Raw genomic sequence first — 18,818 nt, 5'->3', positions numbered from 1 at the left:
TGCTCCGAGGGATGTGGGTTCATTTGTCTATAGGATGGGGCCCAAAGGAGTTTACAAAAAAAGTATCCTGAAATTAGGCTTTAACAAGACCCAGGGACCACCCCGAGGCAGCATATAGGAAATATTATGGCATTCTTGCAATGGAGGAGACACTTCCTGTAGCTCCGTTTAAGGACCACGATCACGAAAACTAGTAAATTTTAAAATACGGTACATGTAAACACATACATGTAGGAAGTACAGAGTGCTATTATGTGGGCAGAGCTTATTTTCGGGGAAACCCTGAATACAAAGATACGGCAAGACTCCTTCACAGGTCGTGTAGAGTCCAGGGCTAACCACCAGGGGGAGCTGCACTATATTATAGGCTGATAGTGTATTATATGTATTATAGATATTTAGTCAGATACCATGGGACATCTTGACTAGAGATGGCCCGAACCGTTCGCATCTCTCTTTGTCCTGTACTACTTCCGGGTCGCTATGACCTGGAGTAGTACGCCTGCGCTGGCCCGGCGTGCGCGTCCTAGATCGCGCTCCTGTTGCCGGGCACTCTCTGCGCATGAGCGTGACGTCACGCACATGCGCAGAAAAAGCCCGGCAACAGGCGCGCGATCTAGGACGCGCACCGCCGGGCCAGCGCAGGCGTACTACTTCGGGTCATAGCGACCCGGAAGTAGTACAGGACACAGAGAAACTGAGATGTTCGCCGGCGAACGATTCGGGAACCGTTCACAACATCTCTAATCTTCACAGGTCTTTTAGCGTTGAGGCCTGACCACCAGGGGGTGTTGCATCATAGTATAGGCTGATAGTGTAATATATATATATATATATATATATATATATATATATATATATATATATATATATATATATATATATATATATATATACTGTAGTCAGGTACCATGGGACATCTTCACAGGTCTTGTAGAGTCCATGCCTGACCACCAGGGGAGCTGCACTATATTGTGGGCTTATGGTATATTATACGTATTATAGATAAAGCCAGATACCACAGGGTTCCTTCATGGGTCTTGAGGAGTCCAGGACTGACCACCAAGGGGTGTTGCGTTATAGTTTAGGGCTAGGCTGATAGTGTATATATTTAGTCAGATACCACAGGACATTTTTACAGGTCTTATGGAGTCCAGGCCTGACCACCAGGAGGTGCTGCATTATAGTATAGGCTGATAGTGTATTATACATACAGTCAGATACCACAGGACATCTTCATAGGTCTTGTTGAGTTCAGGCTTTACCACCAGGGGGAGCTGCACTATATTATAGGCTGATAGTGTATTATATGTATTATAGATATTTAGTCAGATACCACAGGACACCTGCACAGGTCTTATGGAGTCCAGGCCTGAGCTGCACTATATTCTAGGTTGATAGTATTTATATTATATGTATTATATAGTCAGATACCACAGGACATTCACAGGCCTTGTGGAGTCCAGGGCTGACCACCAGGGGGAGCGGCACTATATTATAGGTTGATAGTGTATTATATTATATGTATTATAGATATTTAGTCAGATACCACAGGACAACTACACAGGTCTTGTGGAGTCCAGGCCTGACCACCAGTGGCAGCTGCACTATATTATAGGCTAATAGTGTATTATATGTATTATAGATATATAGCCAGATACTACAGGACACCTTTATAGGTCTTGTGGAGTTCAGGCTTTACCACCAGGGGGAGCTCTACTATATTATAGGCTGATATGGTGTATATTCTACATATTGAGGCTAACATGAATTAAAAAAAAAGTAAAATAAAAAATGCAGTTACATGCAATAGTGATCCTTGCATTCAGCACCCTTGGGTATAAGTACACCGCCAGCATACAGTGCAGGGGTCCCCATCGCACAATAAGCGCTATTCTCTCACCTCAATTAGCCACGGCTTCAGCTTGTCATCTATGATGATGTCATACCCATAACACTCGAAGCAATGCTTGTCATTATTCATCACGGGCTGCGGAGACAAGACGAGACGCGTTCAGCGGATCCAGAGGAGGAGAAACAGCCAGCAAATAACACAGAGGCCAAACCAACACACAACACAACTCCTGAAACCTAAAACAGTATTTATCCTGCGGGTCTGTAAACTGCGTGTACATAAACACATCTCTGAACACTGCTCTGTCGCTGGATACTGGGGGCCGCGGCGATTACACAGATTAGAGCAGCTCTGAGCCGCGGGAAAACTTCTGAAATGAATTTCCCATCTGAAGTCGTTGGGAGTTTTACAAGCTTGTCTGATGGGGAAACCTCTGCATTTCTGGCATCTCACAGGAGGGATCCCCACGCTGGGAGTTATGCGGCCTCCGATATCGCTCTGCAGAGATTGTAACGTGTCACATGTGGCCGTGACTCAGCCAATACTGCTCTCTGCCAGACTGGCAGCAGTGACGCAGTGCTAGCTTACTCTGCAGACCAGAGCCAGGACTCCCAACATATAACCAGGGCTGTTTTTAGGCAAAGGCATCCCAGGCCATTGGCTGGAGTGCTATTGGTCTTGGGGGGTGCCATGCATCTGGATTTAGCCACACCCCCAAACTAAGCCCCACCTCCCACAATTGTTTGTTTACCTGCAGCAGCAGGAAGTTTGGTGCCCTGAAAAGAAACATTGCCAGTCCCTGGATAGCAGACATCACAAGGTCCGGATAGTATAAGTTTCAGGCAGCCTCCAGTCCACTGTGTCCCTCTGTGCCACCGCTACCCCCTCCCCATGCATCCTCCTGTCCCCTTGTGCCTCCTTCAGTCCCCCTGTATGTCTCTCTGTCCCCCTCTGCCTCCTTTGTGTGTACATGTGTCCTGTGTGTCTATACATCTGTCATGGAGGGAGGGGGGAGTGACAAAAAGCCTAGAAACGGCCCTGCATATAGCAATGGAACGCCATGAAATGCAAAGCTATTTTAGGCCTGAGGCCCACTGGGGGTGTTTTTGAAGCACTCCAACTGTGGAACCCTATAACCATGGAGGTGGTTCCACTCTTAGCTTTGTGATTGCAAAGCGCTGCTTGCAGCATTGTAAGAGCGATCCTGGAGCGATCGCATTTAGTGGCTGCAAAGAATTTGGAAATCGCGAGTGGTTTGCAATTTTCAAAAAGTGCTGCCCACTATTGTGAAAAATAGGTACTGAAACCAGGAAAATGACCATAAAAGTGGGTATCCTGAACCATTTACTGCATTCTTCTGTATGTCACTGCAGTGCCTCTTTAGAATGATATTGGGGTGCTAAAATACATAGGTATGCAGGAACGTAACAATAGACCCTGCAAGGGATGCCTCTGCAGGGGGGCCCGGAAGCCACAGGGGGCCCGTGGGGGGAAAAGTTTGAGAGACTGACAGCTAAGGGCATGGAGAGAAAAAAATGTATTCTGCTCTCGCACCATTGTTATATTGACTGCATTTGTCCACAAAACAGGTAAGGACTTTGGAATTTGTACACTGTCCTTGCTCCCTAGGGTTCGTAAAAAACATATGTCTCTCACTGCTGCAAAGTTCTGATGATTTCATGTACAACCTTACAAACAAAGGCGTCACATTTTGAAAAAAAAGTTGTAGACCTTCCCTTTTCAGCAATCCTAGATTCCTAGATTCTTATCACACACACAGGCTAATGACCTTATGGCTCTGATTACTTTTACAACACAGTGGAGTGGAGATTGATGTCTAATGCTGGGCATAGACGGTCAGATTTATGCGCTGGCTCGATCCCGGCACATCCCCGCTCATCCTCGCCGGCGCCTGGATCGATCCCCACTCGTCCCCGCGGGTGCTCCTTATCTTCCGCTTGTTTTCTTTCCATTGTCCACCCGCGGGTATCGAGCAGGGAATCGAGCGCCTCGCTGATTGGACCTGTCGGAAATTATCAATCGAGCCATCAGCGGCTCGACTGATAAGGGGGAAACGAGCCGTGTATGCCTAGCATTACTGTTGCTGCTTCATTGAGAGCTTTTTGTCTCATACTGAGTCCAAGATCCTGTAATGACAGTATCAATCAGTGACATTCTGAATGTTTTCCCAAAGTTACAGTGAATATATCTTATGTTCAGCATGCCATTGTTGTTCCTCCATATAGCATGTGCTCTCATGTAGTAAAATAATAAGGCTGTGTATGTATGTATGTACTGGGAGCAGGGAGGGACTTGTCAGCTGCAAGGGGCTGGAGGAAGCCCCAGGTAAGCAAATCTGGGGGTAGCATAGATTGCCTGATGTTTCCTTTAAGTCTAAAGTGTTCTTATCTGCATGGGGAAAACCCATTGGTCACAAACACTGGTCCACATGACAGCCCAGGGGCCCCAGGTCACTCTCACTCACTGGGGCCCCCAAACCACCATGCGACACCTAGAGGGAAGTGCGGGCAAGCCCTGGACCTCTCACCTCCAGGGAACTCACCCCACCACCTCTAAACTGAATGCCAACTGCAACAAACACAATTGCTAACTTCCAGTCAGAGCAATATCCTGCCTCTATCTGGCCAGCAGACGCCTGTCAGCCAATCAGGTGCACTGTCACACACCCCTTGCCTGCCGCACCATACCCAGCAGGAATTACATAGATCAGCATCCAGGCGGGAGGCCTCGGTTGGACGCAATCGTGAATTGCGTCGTTTAACAGGGACGCCCCGTGCAGGCACATCCCCCACACGGTCCCCCCCCCCAACCACCCACCCGCCAACCGCACCGTAGAAGCCGCAAAAAATAAAATTCAAAATCACAAACACTGGTCCACATGACAGCCCAGGGGCCCCAGGTCTCTCTCACTCACTCAATTCACGATTGCGTCCAACCGAGGCCTCCCGCCTGGATGCTGATCTATGTAATTCCTGCTGGGTATGGTGCGGCAGGCAAGGGGTGTGTGACAGTGCACCTGATTGGCTGACAGGCGTCTGCTGGCCAGATAGAGGCAGGATATTGCTCTGACTGGAAGTTAGCAATTGTGTTTGTTGCAGAAAACCCATTGGTCCTCAGTTTTCCTGTGCAGAAAGCGAGGGGGGTGGGGGGGGGGGGGGCCCAGTGATGTCTAGTTACGCCCCTGTAGGTATGAATAGAAGTCTGCATTGGGGTCTGTGGAAGCCCACCCTGCTCCGTCTTTTATATGAATAAGCCCTCGAAAGTGCAACAGGACATCTTGATACAGATGAAAGAACTACAACTCCCACCATGCCCTGCACATTCACTTGGTGCAACAGGACATCTTGATACAGATGAAAGAACTACAACTCCCAGCATTCTCTGCTGCATTCCCTTGGTGCAACAGGACATCTTTATACAGATGAAAACTACAACTCCCAGCATGCCCTGCTGCGTTCCCTTGGTACTCACGCAGCTGCAGGTTGCTCAGGCCCAGATCTCGCAGCAGACGCCTCCAGCTGCTCAGTGCCAAGCTTCTCTGGCAAGTCTCCGGCAGACATGAGATTGTGGTTAACACGGCAGACTGGGTTACTACAACCCCCGACCCCCCTAACCAACCTCGGCTCCCGGGGACTTAAATACCGTTTTATTTTCCATCCACAACTTTACAAGGCATCATTATCCCGCCCGCCATAATCTCCAGGGCTGAACAACAGCCAGTATCAAAATACAGATGAGAATTCAGGAAAACAACATTTCTCTTCCCCCAAAAAAGTGGATTAATTTGATGAAAGCCAGCGGAAATCTCAGAGCCGCTCTGGAACCGACCGGGGTGTTGCCAGGGGCGTAACTAGAGGGGAGGAGCCTTTGCAACTGAAGGGGGGTCCAGAGCTGTAAGGGGGCCCCAATTACTAATTCACTCCCTCTCATAAAGGGGTCCGGCATTCAGATCAGGTGTTTTTGTGTCTATACTTGTTATTGGTGTGAGGATGGCCACACTTGTTTAATGACCCTTGTACGATGGACATCCTCGCTGTAAGGGTCACCAGGGGTAGGCAAGGGAAAGGGTGGGAACATTTGGGGACGTCATTAAAGTTTTGCTGAGGGTCCCATGATTTGTAGTTATGCCTTTGGGTGCTGCTAAGGTTTTTGTGGCCTCAAGTAGCACATCATTTGAGCCCTCCAGTCATTACAGGGGGCCAAAAGGTGTCCCCCTCCCCCCAAAAAAGAGGTAGCCATCCAGTATAGGTAGGTGGGTAGCCAAAATTGCAACCCCCCCCCAGTATAGGCAACCACACCCAGTATGCCCCCCGTATAGGTAGTCACCCCCAGTATAGGTAGCCAAGGTGTCCTCCCAGTATAGATAGCGAACCCCAGTATGCCCCCCCCCCCAGTATAGGCAGCCAAGGTGTCCTCCCAGTATAGATAGCGAACCCCAGTATGCCCCCCCCCCCAGTATAGGTAGCCAAGGTGTCCTCCCAGTATAGATAGCAAACCCCAGTATGCCCCCCCCCCCCCCCAGTATTGGATAGCCAAGGTGTCCTCCCAGAATAGATAGCCAAGGTGTCCTCCCAGTATAGATAGCCAACCACAGTATGCCCCCCCCCCCTCCCAGTATAGGGAGCCAAGGTGCCCCCCCCCAGTATAGGCAGCCAAGGTGTCCTCCCAGTATGCCCCCCCCCCCCAGTATAGGTAGCCAAGGTGTCCTCCCAGTATAGATAGCGAACCCCAGTATGCCCCCCCCCCCAGTATAGGTAGCTAAGGTGCCTCCCCCCCCAGTATAGGCAGCCAAGGTGTCCTCCCAGTATAGATGGCCAACCCCAGTATGCCCCCCCCCCCCAGTATAGGGAGCCAAGGTGCCCCCCCCCCAGTATAGGCAGCCAAGGTGTCCTCCCAGTATGCCCCCCCCCCCTGTATAGGTAGCCAAGGTGTCCTCCCAGTATAGATAGCCAATCCCAGTATGCCCCCTCCCCAGTATGCCCCCCCCAGTATAGGGAGCCAAGGTGCCCCCCCCCCCCCCGGTATAGGCAGCCAAGGTGTCCTCCCAGTATAGATAGCGAACCCCAGTATGCCCCCTCCCCAGTATAGGTAGCCAAGGTGTCCTCCCAGTATAGGTAGCCAAGGTGTCCTCCCAGTATAGATAGCAAACCCCAGTATGCCCCCCCCCCCAGTATAGGTAGCCAAGGTGTCCTCCCAGTATAGATAGCCATCCCCAGCATCCCCCCCCCCCCCCGCCGTGTAGGTAGCCACCTTAGTATAGGTAGCCAAAGGTGCCCTCCGTATAGGGCATTGGTGTCAGTGGTGGTATATAGCTTTCTGCTGCCTCCTCATCCCCAACACTCAAAGACCTGCAGATCGCCAGTGACCTGAAGAGAGGAAGGCAGCACATAGTAACCGTGCCGCACCCCACAAATGAAGGAAATGAGCAATGACCTCACTTTCACATCTGCAGTGTTCCGAGGTCACTATGTTGCTCTCCCCTCTGTTCACGTTGCGCTGATCTGAGGTCTGTGTGTGAGTGACAGGGGCAGCCATACAAGTCACAGACAGGGCAACCTGGGCCAAGCAGCACCTGACTGTCAAACAAGCCTGACAACAGACTCTGCTGTGAGAGAAACATGCTGAATGCTGTAGCGCTGAGTCATGTGATCAACAGTATAGTGTAGCAGAAGTGACGGCACAACATGTGATCAGTAGAGACAGCCAATGAGATGCCAGTATTTTCAGCTTGCATGCAAGACGGCATAATCAGCGTCTCACTGTCCACCTCCAGTAATCAGTGCAATCGATTTGTAAGACTCTGATTCAGGGGCATAACTACATTGGGCCGGACCCCCCCCCCCCCCCTGCAGTGATCTGTCAGCTGAGTCGCCCCTAACTTTTATCACAGGAGGGAGGGAGTGGGCCACCTATGACACCACTTCCTCAGGCGGCATACCGTTTCCCCAGGGTCCCCCTCCGGTGCTCCCATCCATGCAGAAAAGCAGCGACAAGGCACTTACATGACATCCAGACGCCAGCGGATCTCCCCTTTGATGTGCCTGCAGCTGCCGGTGTAATGTCTGATTGCGCTGCCCGGAAGCTCCCTTCCACACTGAGTAGCACGCATGCTCAGTGTGAAGTTAATGATGCTGCTGGAGGTGAAATACTAAATATCTCCGCTCTCACACATTATACAATCCCCAAATTTTCAGGGTAGGGAGGGGACCCCCAGAACGACCAACTATGCCAAATTGCAGCCCCCGAGCCCCGCTGGTTCAGGAGATAGATTACAGAAACCTATCTCGGGAACCAGCGGGTCTCAGGGGCTGCAATTTGGCATAGAGGTCGTTCTGGGGGTCCCCTCCCTACCCTGAAAATTTGGGGAGTGTAGGATGTGAGAATGCGGAGATATTTAGTATTTTACCAGCAGCAGCATCATTCAATAGGAAATGTGGCCGCACAGTGTTCTACTGCGCATGCGGGCAGCGCAAATCAAAAGGCAGCGTAATCAGACACAACACCGGCTATCCCTGTGATCTGCCCTCCATAGCCGCTGCTCGTCTACTTCATGCAGCAGAAACAGGAAGTAGACAAGCAGCGGCTATGGAGGGCAGATCACAGGGAGACCCGGTGTTGTGTCTGATTACGCTGCCTGTGGATTTGCGCTGCCCCGCATGCGCAGTAGGAGACTGTGGGGCCACAGTTCCTATTGAATGAAGCTGCGGGAGGTAAAATAATAAATATCTCCGCTTCCACACCTCTTACACCCCCCAAATTTTCAGGGTAGGGAGGGGACCCCCCGAACGACCTCTATACCAAATTGCAACCCCAAGCCTCTCTGATTCAGGAGATAGGTTTCTGTAATCTATCACCTGAACCAGCAGGTCTCGGGGGCTGCAATTTGGTATAGAGGTAGTTCGGGGGGTCCCCTCCCTACCCTGAAAATTTGGGGAGTGTAAGAGGTGTGGAAGCGGAGATATTTAGTATTTTACCTCCAGCAGCATCATTAACTTTACACTGAGCATCCGTGCTACTCAGTGTGGAAGGGAGCTTCCGGGCAGCGCAATCAGACATTACACCGGCAGCTGCAGGCACATCAAAGGGGAGATCCGCCAGCAACAGGACGAGACGTCCTGTTGCTGGCGGATCTCCCCTTTGATGTGCCTGCAGCTGTTGAAGTGCTTTGCCGCTGCTGTTGTGCATGGAGTGCTTTGCCGCTGCTGTTCTGCATGGAGGGTGAGGAGAGCACCGGAGGAGGACTCTAATAATAATAATAATAATAATTGCAGTATTTGTATAGCGCCTTTCTCCTGTCGGACTCAAAGCGCTTGCGAGGCAGCCACTAGAGCGCACTCAGTAGGCAGTAGCAGTGTTAAGGAGTCTTGCCCAAGAAACTCCTTACTGAAATAGGTGCTGGCTTACTGAACAGGCAGAGCCAAGATTTGAACCCAGGTCTCCTGTGTCAGAGGCAGAGTCCTTAACCATTACACTATCCAGCTGCTGCTGCTGCTGCTGCTGCTGCTGCTGCTGCTGCTGCTGCTGCTGCTGCTGCTGCTGCTGCTGCTGCTGCTGCTGCTGCTGCTGCTGCTGCTGCTGCTGCTGCTGCTGCTGCTGCTGCTGCTGCTGCTGCTGCTGCTACTACTACTACTCTAGGGGAGGGGAGGAGAGAAATTGGCGAACAGCTGGCCACCCCCTTTCCTCTGCTATGCAAGTGATAATTTCGGGGGGGGGGGGGGGGGAATTGCACATCCTCAAGTTTGCCTCAGGCGGCAAAAAGTCTAGAGTCTACAGCCGGCCTTGGGTGGTCCTGTACATAATGCAGAGCAGGAGCGGAGTGTTATACATGAACTTCTCCCAACGATGATACAGGTCCTCTTCATTCTGCAAGTACCGTGCAGCCAGCCACTGACCATGTGGCTTCAGTAACATGTCATGTGGCAGGGACGGAAGCTGCGTGGTGATTGGCTGGCTGCACTGCACTTTTTAACAGAAGAGGAAGTGAAGAGGGAGCTGTATTGCTTCCAGGGACAGGTAACGTATAGCATTCCGCTGCGGCACCGTAGGATCCACAGCTTTTTAGGGGGACCTGTGTACCTGAGACGTCTCTAATGGGGGGATTCATACTTACCGGGGGCTTCCTCCATCCCCAAGAGGTGCGTGGGCTCCCTCGCCGCCCTCTCTGACCGCTCCATTGCCTTGTAATCCCCCCCGGTAATCTGGCTAGTGGTGGACAGTCGTGCACTGGTGGAAAAGTGAATAGATTGGCCAGAGAGGACAGGGAGCCAACGCACCTCTTGGGGATGGAGGAAGCCCCAGGTAAGTATAAATACCCCCATTAGAGATGTCTCAGGTTTCTTTTAACTTATCTGTATGTTTTTGGGATGTAGGAGGAAAATTGAGTGCCCGGAGGAAACCCGCGCAGACACGGGGAGAACATATAACTCTGAGCAGATAGTGCCCTGGCTGGGATTTGAACCGAGGACCCAGCGCTGCAAGGGGAGAGGGCTGCCCATATTGTAGTTATTGCAGTAACGTGACGCACGTATACGACTGGCAGCTGGAGAGAACTAAAGGCAGCAGTCGCTGCTTTCGATTGGTCCATTTACAATCCGGACAAATTTGCATAAAATCTGCCTCAGCTCAGAATGGATCACTCCCACCCGTGTAAACTTGTTATGGAGGCGGAGACATGTGAATATTGCCGTACTATATAGGCGGTTTCAGTCCCGTCTTAGCGAGCGCATCACTAGCTTGGCTCAGAGATCCGCAGTGCTCGCAGAGATCCAGAAGCTTGTGTGATATGGCACATTTCCCTCATACACTCGTTTTCTTGCGGTTCCCAACCCAGAAGAGAGATTGGTTTTATGCCCTGTAGTTAGGCGTCTGCACTTTCAGAATACACATGTACTTAGGTTACCGATGACCGCATGAAGCTGTGGGCTGCTCAGTGCACTGTAATTATACAGCTTGTGCGGTTTTATCATCTAACTGACTGCAGCAAGCGCCTGGCCTGTGCAAGGCTTCCCTGCTGGAGTCAGGCTGTATCTGCAGAATCCGTCCCACCGGCACCACCTGCTGGCAGCTGCGCTCACAGCCTCTGATCGCATGTTATTATTATTATTTATTGTATTTATAAAGCGCCAACATATTACGCAGCTCTGCACAATAGATGGGTTAACATACAGGTAGAACATACGGAAACCATAGCCCCCAACCGTCCCGTTTTCGTCGGGATTCTCCCGATTTTGGGGGGCTCTCCCGCTATCCCGGTATCAGCCCCCCAAGTCCCGGGCAGCTGTCAGTATTGACAGCCGTCCATAACAGGAGGGGAGCAGCGCAGTGGAGGGAAAGCGGTGGGCAGCGGCGGAGAAGGGGACCATCTCCCCCCCTTCTCTCACCTTAGGGTGCTCTGCCTCCCTCGCTCTCCCCTCCAATACTGTGTGTGTGGCGGCGCTTGGCAGCGGGCGGGACTTACCTTCCGTGTCGCTCCAAGCGCCGGCCGGAAGTTCTGGTTCTGCAGCCGCTGCTCTGGTCTGGGATCAGACCAGAGTAGTGGCAAATCATCCCGCGCCGGCGACGAGACCAGGCCAGACGGGACAGAGACACCGAAGGTAAGTTCCGCCCCTCTGCCAGCCCCCGCACTTAGTTCCGGAGGGGAGAGCGAGGGAGGGAGAGCACCGTAAGGGAAGGGGGGGGGGGGGGAAGATTGCCCCCCTTCTCCTCTGCTGCCCACGCTCTCCCTCTTCTCTGCGCTGCTCCCCTCCTTGACACCTGGCTACCTATTCTGGGCACATATACACCTGCCTACATATACTGGCTACATATACACCTGCCTACATATACTGGCTACATATACACCTGCCTACATATTCTGGCTACATATACACCTGCCTATATACTGGCTACATATACACCTGCCTATATACTGGGACATATTCACCCTGGCTACATATACTGGGCACATATACCCCCTGGCTACATATAATGGGCACATATCCCCCTGGCTACATATCCCCCTGGCTACATATACTGGGCACATATCCCCCTGGCTACATATACTGGGCACATATCCCCCTGGCTACATATACTGGGCACATATCCCCCTGGCTACATATACTGGGCACATATCCCCCTGGCTACATATACTGGGCACATATCCCCCTGGCTACATATACTGGGCACATATCCCTCTGGCTACATATACTGGGCACATATACCCCTGGCTACATATACTGGGCACATATCCCCCTGGCTACATATACTGAGCACATATACCCCTGGCTACATATACTGGGCACATATACCTCTGGCTACATATACTGGGCACATATACCCCTGCCTACATTTACTGGGACATATACGACCTCACTACATATACTGGGCACATATACCCCTGACTACATATACTGGGGACATATACCTCTGGCTACACATACTGGGCACATATATCCCTGGCTACATATACCTCTGGCTACATATACTGGGCACATATATCCCTGGCTACATATACTGGGGACAACTGGCTGTTTGTCATTATGTGCATTTGGTGGTGAAAAGCTGTCTCTTATTATATGCATTTACTGGTGAAAAGCTGTCTCTTATGTGCATTTAGTGGTGAAAAGCTGTCTCTTATGTGCATTTAGTGGTGAAAAGCTGTCTCTTATTATGTGCATTTAGTGGTGAAAAGCTGTCTCTTATTATGTGCATTTACTGGTGAAAAGCTGTCTCTTATTATGTGCATTTACTGGTGAAAAGCTGTCTCTCATTGTGTGCGTTTACTGGGGAAACACTGTCTGTCATTATGTACATTTACTTCATTTTTTTTTATATAACTACATTAGCTGGTATAACTACATTACAGTTAGCCCCACCCACGGGCAGGGTATATGAGGGATATATTTATCTTAAAATATAAGTGCATCAATATTAAAAAAAAAAATCTTCAAAAAAAACTTTATGGTAGGCGTGACTTGGGGGTGTGGTTAGGGGTGTGGCCTGTGTCCCGATTTCACATTTTAAAATGTTGGGAGGTATGTGGAAACTCACAACAAAACAAGATCATGCAAATGATTTGATAACAATACAGTGTCATAGGTCAAAATAGAGACTGTTCGAGTCTACAAGAGGGGTGGTTGTGAGTAAGATTGCATAATCAAGCTGGATACATTAGGGAGGAGGGCCCTGCCAGAGGCTTACAATCTAAAGGGTGGGGTGGAGACAATAGGTGCATCTTTTGAGAGGTGGTCTAACAGAACATATTATGGTGCTGGTGTAGGGGGGTATGCGAGCGTGAAGAGGTGAGTCTTGAGAGCTTGTTTGAAGGTATTAAAGGTGGGGGCGAGTCTGACGGCTGGTGGGAGCGAGTTCCAGAGAGTAGGAGCAGCCCTGGTGAAGTCCTGCAATCGTGCATGTGACTGAGTTATGCGTGGTGCAACTAGGCGCAGGTCATTGGAGGATCGGAGGGGGCGGGCTGGTATGTGCCTGTGGACCAGATCAGAGATATAGGCCGGGCAGGTCTTGTGCACTGATTTGTAGGCCAAGCACAGGATTTTGAAATTGATCCTAAAGCTGATGGGGAGCCAGAGTAGTGCTTTACAGAGCAGAGTTGCAGAGGTGCTGCGGTGAGAAGAATGTATCAGTCTGGCTGCCGCATTCATTACCAATTGAAGTGGGGCAGTATGTTTAGAGGGGAGGCCAGACAAAAGAGAATTGCAGTAGTCTAGGCGGGAGATGACAAGGGCGTGGATAAGGAGTTTAGTGGTGTCAGGGGACAGGTAGGAGCGGATCTTGGAGATGTTGCGGAGGTGGAAGTTGCAGGATCTGACAATACCTTGGATGTGGGCTGTAAAGGAAAGTTCAGAGTCCAGAGTAACGCCTAGACAGCGGGCTTGGGAGGTAGGGCGGATGGTAGTATTTTCAATAGTGACGTGCAGATCTGGGAGGGGTGCAGCTGTGCGGGGTGGGAATATTAGAAGCTCAGTCTTGTCCAAATTAAGCTTCAGGTACCTGGCGGCCATCCAGGAGGAAATGGATGTGAGGCAGGCAGAGACTTTGTCCATGGTAGAGGAGGAGAAATCTGGGATGTGGAGATATATCTGGGTGTCATCGGCATACAGGTGGTAATTGAAACCCATGGAGGAGATGATTTTGCCAATTGAGGCAGTATAGAGGGAGAACAGTAGTGGTCCTAGGACGGAACCTTGAGGAACACCAACTGAGAGGGGTGTAGGAGTGGATGAGGAGCCATTGAAAAATGTTGTGAAGGAGCGGTTGGAGAGGTAGGAGGAGATCCAGGCTAAGGCTAGGTCCTGAATGCCTATTAGCTGCAGGGAGTGGAGGAGGAGGGAGTGGTCGACAGTGTCAAATGCCGAGGAGAGGTCCAGGAGGAGCAGGATGGAGTATTTACCTTCGGCTTTGGCAAGGGCAAGGTCGTTTACCACTTTGGTGAGGGCTGTTTCTGTAAAATGGGCTGTGCGAAAACCAGATTGCAGGGGATCGAGAAGGGAGTTGGAGTTAAAGAAGTTGGTCAGGCGTTATCCTGTTATTATTATTTATTTATAAAGCTCCAACATATTCTGTGGCGCTGCACAAAATAAGAAAACAAACATGGGGTGCATAATGATAAAGACATCAAATACGGACACAAAATACAGAACTGGTGATTACCATGACAAATGTAACATGATAAACCCAGGATTTTCAAGGGGGGGGATTCCTGAAAGGTCTCCCACAGCAATGCACAATACAGTATAACAATATGCTAGGACATCATGCTGGGTACACATAATGCAATTTCCCCTCCAACTGACAGGACCTGACAATTATTTCCTAAGGCCTTGTTTACATTGGGTGCGTTGAAGAACATGGAAAAGTGCATGATAAAAACCGCATGCGCTTGTGTGTCCTTTAGTGCGCTTTTCAGTGCGTCGCGGTGCGCTTTTTTAAAGCATGTTTTGCTTACTGTAGCAGTAGCAGTTGTCAATAAGGGTACATTTAATAACGCCGCCAAATGAAATGGGCGCGGTTATCGTCATAGTTAATAATCGCTTCAATTAACTGCTCCGGTCAATAAAGCTTTGTTTTCATATGTAAATGTATTTTTTTCCAAATAGGTGTAAAAAACACATGCGCTTGTAAGCGCTAAAAAACCACACCCATTCACTTGCATTGATGTACGCTTTACAGCTCAACGCACAAAAATGCATGCAACACTACGTTTTTGTAACGCAGCTCAGCGCAGCGCATAGATGTGAACCAGACACATTTAATTACATGGGAAAATCAATACCTTGCCGAACGCACAGGGCAATGCGCTGGGAAAAGCGCACAGAAACGACCCTGATGTGAACAAGGCCTAAATGTCTGATCTGCACCCGATCGACAACGGGATCGATCAGGAGCAGTTTGTATACAGATTTTAATGAGGACAGCGGACATTGGTAATGAAGGGGAAAGTGAAGCATTCACACAGCAGGGCACAGGGCTGTGCTCATACCTGACTCTGTCACATTCCCCAGAGCTGCTTCATGCACTGTACACACGCTGCTGCTCCATGCGCTGTACACACACTGCTGCTCCATGCTCTGTACACACGCTGTTGCTCCATGCTCTGTACACACACTGCTGCTCCATCCAAAGTCAACAGTAGTAGGGAAAGAAAAGGGGGCAGTGCTGAGAGCTGCAAGATGCCTCCAGACATTCTGGTGTCTCAGCATGTGCCTGTCCCCAGACTCTGCACCAGCCCTGGTCTGAGGGGGGATTCTGGGCAGCTGTAGTCCCCCCTGCATTTGCCTATGTTGCGAGTTTACAATCTAAAGTAATGGGGGAACAAGAGGCTAGGAAGTATGCAGTATACATACAGGCAGTGTGTGCTTAGTTTATCTAGTAAGGAGTACTACTTGGCAAGAGATTGAAGGGGGGATGGCTTAAGTTAGAGCGTATGCTTGTTGGAAAAAGTGAGTTTTGAGGGAGCGTTTTAAGATTTCAAAGGTTGGAGAGTGACGGGTGTGTTCTCGTGGCAGGTTATTCCAGAGGAGGGGTGAAGCATGTGAGAAGTCTTGTATACGTGAATGCAAGGAGGTGTTTCCAGAGGAGGACAAAGAAGCTCATGTGCAATCTGAGATAATGTTCTATTCAACACAAATACATATCACAGAGTTTACGCAAAAACAGTTGGCTTAGCCAAATAGTTCACTAAAAATAAAAAAAAATAAAAAAAACAAATTTGGAATTAACTTTTATCTCTTATTCCGACATAAAGAGGCACTGTAAAGAAATATAGTACAATGCAGCAAATTATTTAGGATTCCCACTTAACGGTAATCTTCCTTGTTTTAGCTTCAGAAACACTTCCTATATCTACCATATATAGTTGAATACAAGTCAACCTCGTGTAGAAGTCGACTCCAATATTCAACCCTCTTAAGCTGGAATTTTTTACTGACTCGAGTATAAGTCTACCCAGCAAAGTTAATGGCTGCACTTGGGACTCAGGAGGGGTTAATGACTGCACTGCATACAGTATTGCAACCATTAACGTCTCCTGTCCCTTAAAGAAAACCTGTACTAAAAAAACATCCCGGGGGAATTCACCTCGGGAGGGGGAAGCCGTAAAAGCTCAACACACACCATACAATCTTGGTTGTTCAATCTTACCACTTTCATGTAGCATAAGAGCTTATCCAATCAATCTGTTGGCCCTTATACCCAATAGAGTTGGTAAATCTGTACAACCAAGATTGTATGGTGTGTGCTGAGCTTTTGGGTGCCAATGAGGCTTCCCCCTCCCCTGTAGCTGCAGGCAATCCAGCGCTGGCTCCCCCGAAGTGTCCCGCAATCCTCCCTCGACAAGCCTGACAAGCTCTGATTTATTTACCTTCCGGGATCCAGCGCAGGGGCAGTAGTGGCTCTTCCTTTGGGCAAGGCGGAAATAGCCGAACCCGATTGTATCCGCTCTACTGTGCAGGTGCAAAAGGACTTGCGCCTGCGCAGTAGACGGATCGATTGGGTTTGGCTATTTCCGTCTTATCCTGAAGGGAGATCCGCTAGTACGCCTGCGCTGGATCCCGGAGGGTAAATAATTACATCACAATCTTTGGGGGGGCTCCAGCTGGACAAGGAGGGACAGAGAAGAGCGAGGGAAGCCTCATTAGGATCCACAGGCTTCCTCCTCACGAGGTAAGTAACCCCCAGGGGACTTTTTCTTAATTACAGGTTTTAACCAGTTCACCCCCAAGGCTTTTTATCCTAACGGACCAGAGCAATTTTCAGTTGTCAGCGCTCCTCCCTTTTATTCCCTAATAACTTTATTACTACTTATCACAAGAAAATGATCTATACCTCGTTTTTTTCGCCACCAATTAGGCTTTCTGTGGATAGTACATTTTGCTAAGAATTTTTTTTTATTCTAAATGCATTTTAATGAGAAAAACAGAAAAAAAAAGAAAAAAAATCATTATTTCTGTGTTCAGCCATTATAGTTTTAAAATTAAACATTCTCCTGTGGATAAAACAAACACATTTTATTTGCCCAGTGGTCCCGATAATTAAACCGTTTAAATTATGTCCCTATCACAATGTATGGCAACAGTATATTATTTTGAAATATAAGTGGTTATTTTTCTGTTTGTTCTGGCCATAATTACAAGCCCCTATGTAATAAATTAAAATTAATTTTCCCCCATAAAATATGGAATAAAAAAAGGCGAGTCCCTAAGGCAACTATTTATTTTTTTTAAGCTGATTTTTTTTTTTTTACAAGTGTTTTTCTTTTTTTGGGGGGGGGGGGGGGGGGGAGGGTTGGAAGTGTAATTTTATTAATGATGTGTATATACTTGAAAATGTATGTATTTTGTAGGTGTAATATACTTTTTGGCCACAAGATGGCGCTAGTGAACACTCATAGGACGTGTTCACTTTTTTTTTTTTTTACACTTTATTAAACTGTTACATTTCCTGTTTATGTGAATGGACGTAGCCGCTGTTCGCGGTCACGTCCATTCACTCCAGGCACTGCGATTGGGTAGAGGACCATTCGGTCTTCTTCCCCAATCACCCAGCAGGGGATCCCGACGGTAATGGCGGCGGTAGCGGCGCGCACACGGCGGTAGCAGCGGCGGGAATGCGCGACGTATTAAAACGTCATGTTGCCGTTAATAGCGGTAAGCATGACGTTTTAATACGAAAGGATGTCGGTAAATGGTTAAGTGCAGCCAATACCTCCTCCAGGCCCCCAAGTGCTGCATTTATTCACTCCCTTGTATGCAGCCCAGTATTTCCCCCCTGCCCCTTTCCCTGTTAATTGTTGTAGCCAGGACTTTCACACCTGTGTTTTCTTGGCATTTCCTTTTAAGTTTTTTACTTACCACCTGGGTATATTGCTGCAAATGGGAATGTCACTGTTAGTACACACATTACTCAGTGAGCTCAGTGTCGCCTGTGACTCGTGTATAAGTCGACCTCTCTACTATTATGAAGTGAATCAGACCTAAATTTCTAGACTTATACTCGAGTATATACAGTACATATTGCTGTTTATTGTTATTTAACCACTCCCTCCCAGTGATGATTAGCCTAGGCTGTTTCCTATGTGGTATTTACCTCCCATAGGCATTCTGGGAGACCAGGCATTATTTTCACTGGCTTCGGAACTCTCAGAAATAAACATTACACAGAGCTGTACCTGCCAGGATTAAAGATGTCACCACCAGTGGTGATTTTTTTTTACAATGGGTAAACACTGACTAAATGATTTACAGTGGGTTGCAAAAGTATTCGGCCCCCTTGAAGTTTTCCACATTTTGTCATATTACTGCCACAAACATGAATCAATTTTATTGGAATTCCACATGAAAGACCAACACAAAGTGGTGTACACATGAGAAGTGGAACAAAAATCATACATGACTCCAAACATTTTTTACAAATAAATAACTGCAAAGTGGTGTGTGCGTAATTATTC

At 48.8% G+C, this 18,818-nt stretch overlaps 1 protein-coding gene across 3 annotated transcripts in view; it reads right to left on the bottom strand.

The window, feature by feature from the left end:
- Window positions 1-18,818, bottom strand: part of TTLL1 (TTL family tubulin polyglutamylase complex subunit L1) — a 55,007-nt gene that overhangs the window by 7,508 nt on the left and 28,681 nt on the right. For all 3 annotated transcript variants that reach the window (XM_068278165.1, XM_068278164.1, XM_068278166.1), the window contains one exon: window positions 1,904-1,990. In XM_068278165.1, coding sequence (XP_068134266.1) covers window positions 1,904-1,990 — 87 coding nt within the window. The remainder of the gene's footprint in view (window positions 1-1,903; window positions 1,991-18,818) is intronic.

Source organism: Hyperolius riggenbachi, chromosome 3 (assembly GCF_040937935.1).
Source record: "Hyperolius riggenbachi isolate aHypRig1 chromosome 3, aHypRig1.pri, whole genome shotgun sequence".
Classification (NCBI taxonomy): Eukaryota; Metazoa; Chordata; class Amphibia; order Anura; family Hyperoliidae; genus Hyperolius; species Hyperolius riggenbachi.
The sequence above is the reverse complement of the archived record's forward strand: the minus strand, read 5'-3'. Positions and strand labels throughout refer to the sequence as shown.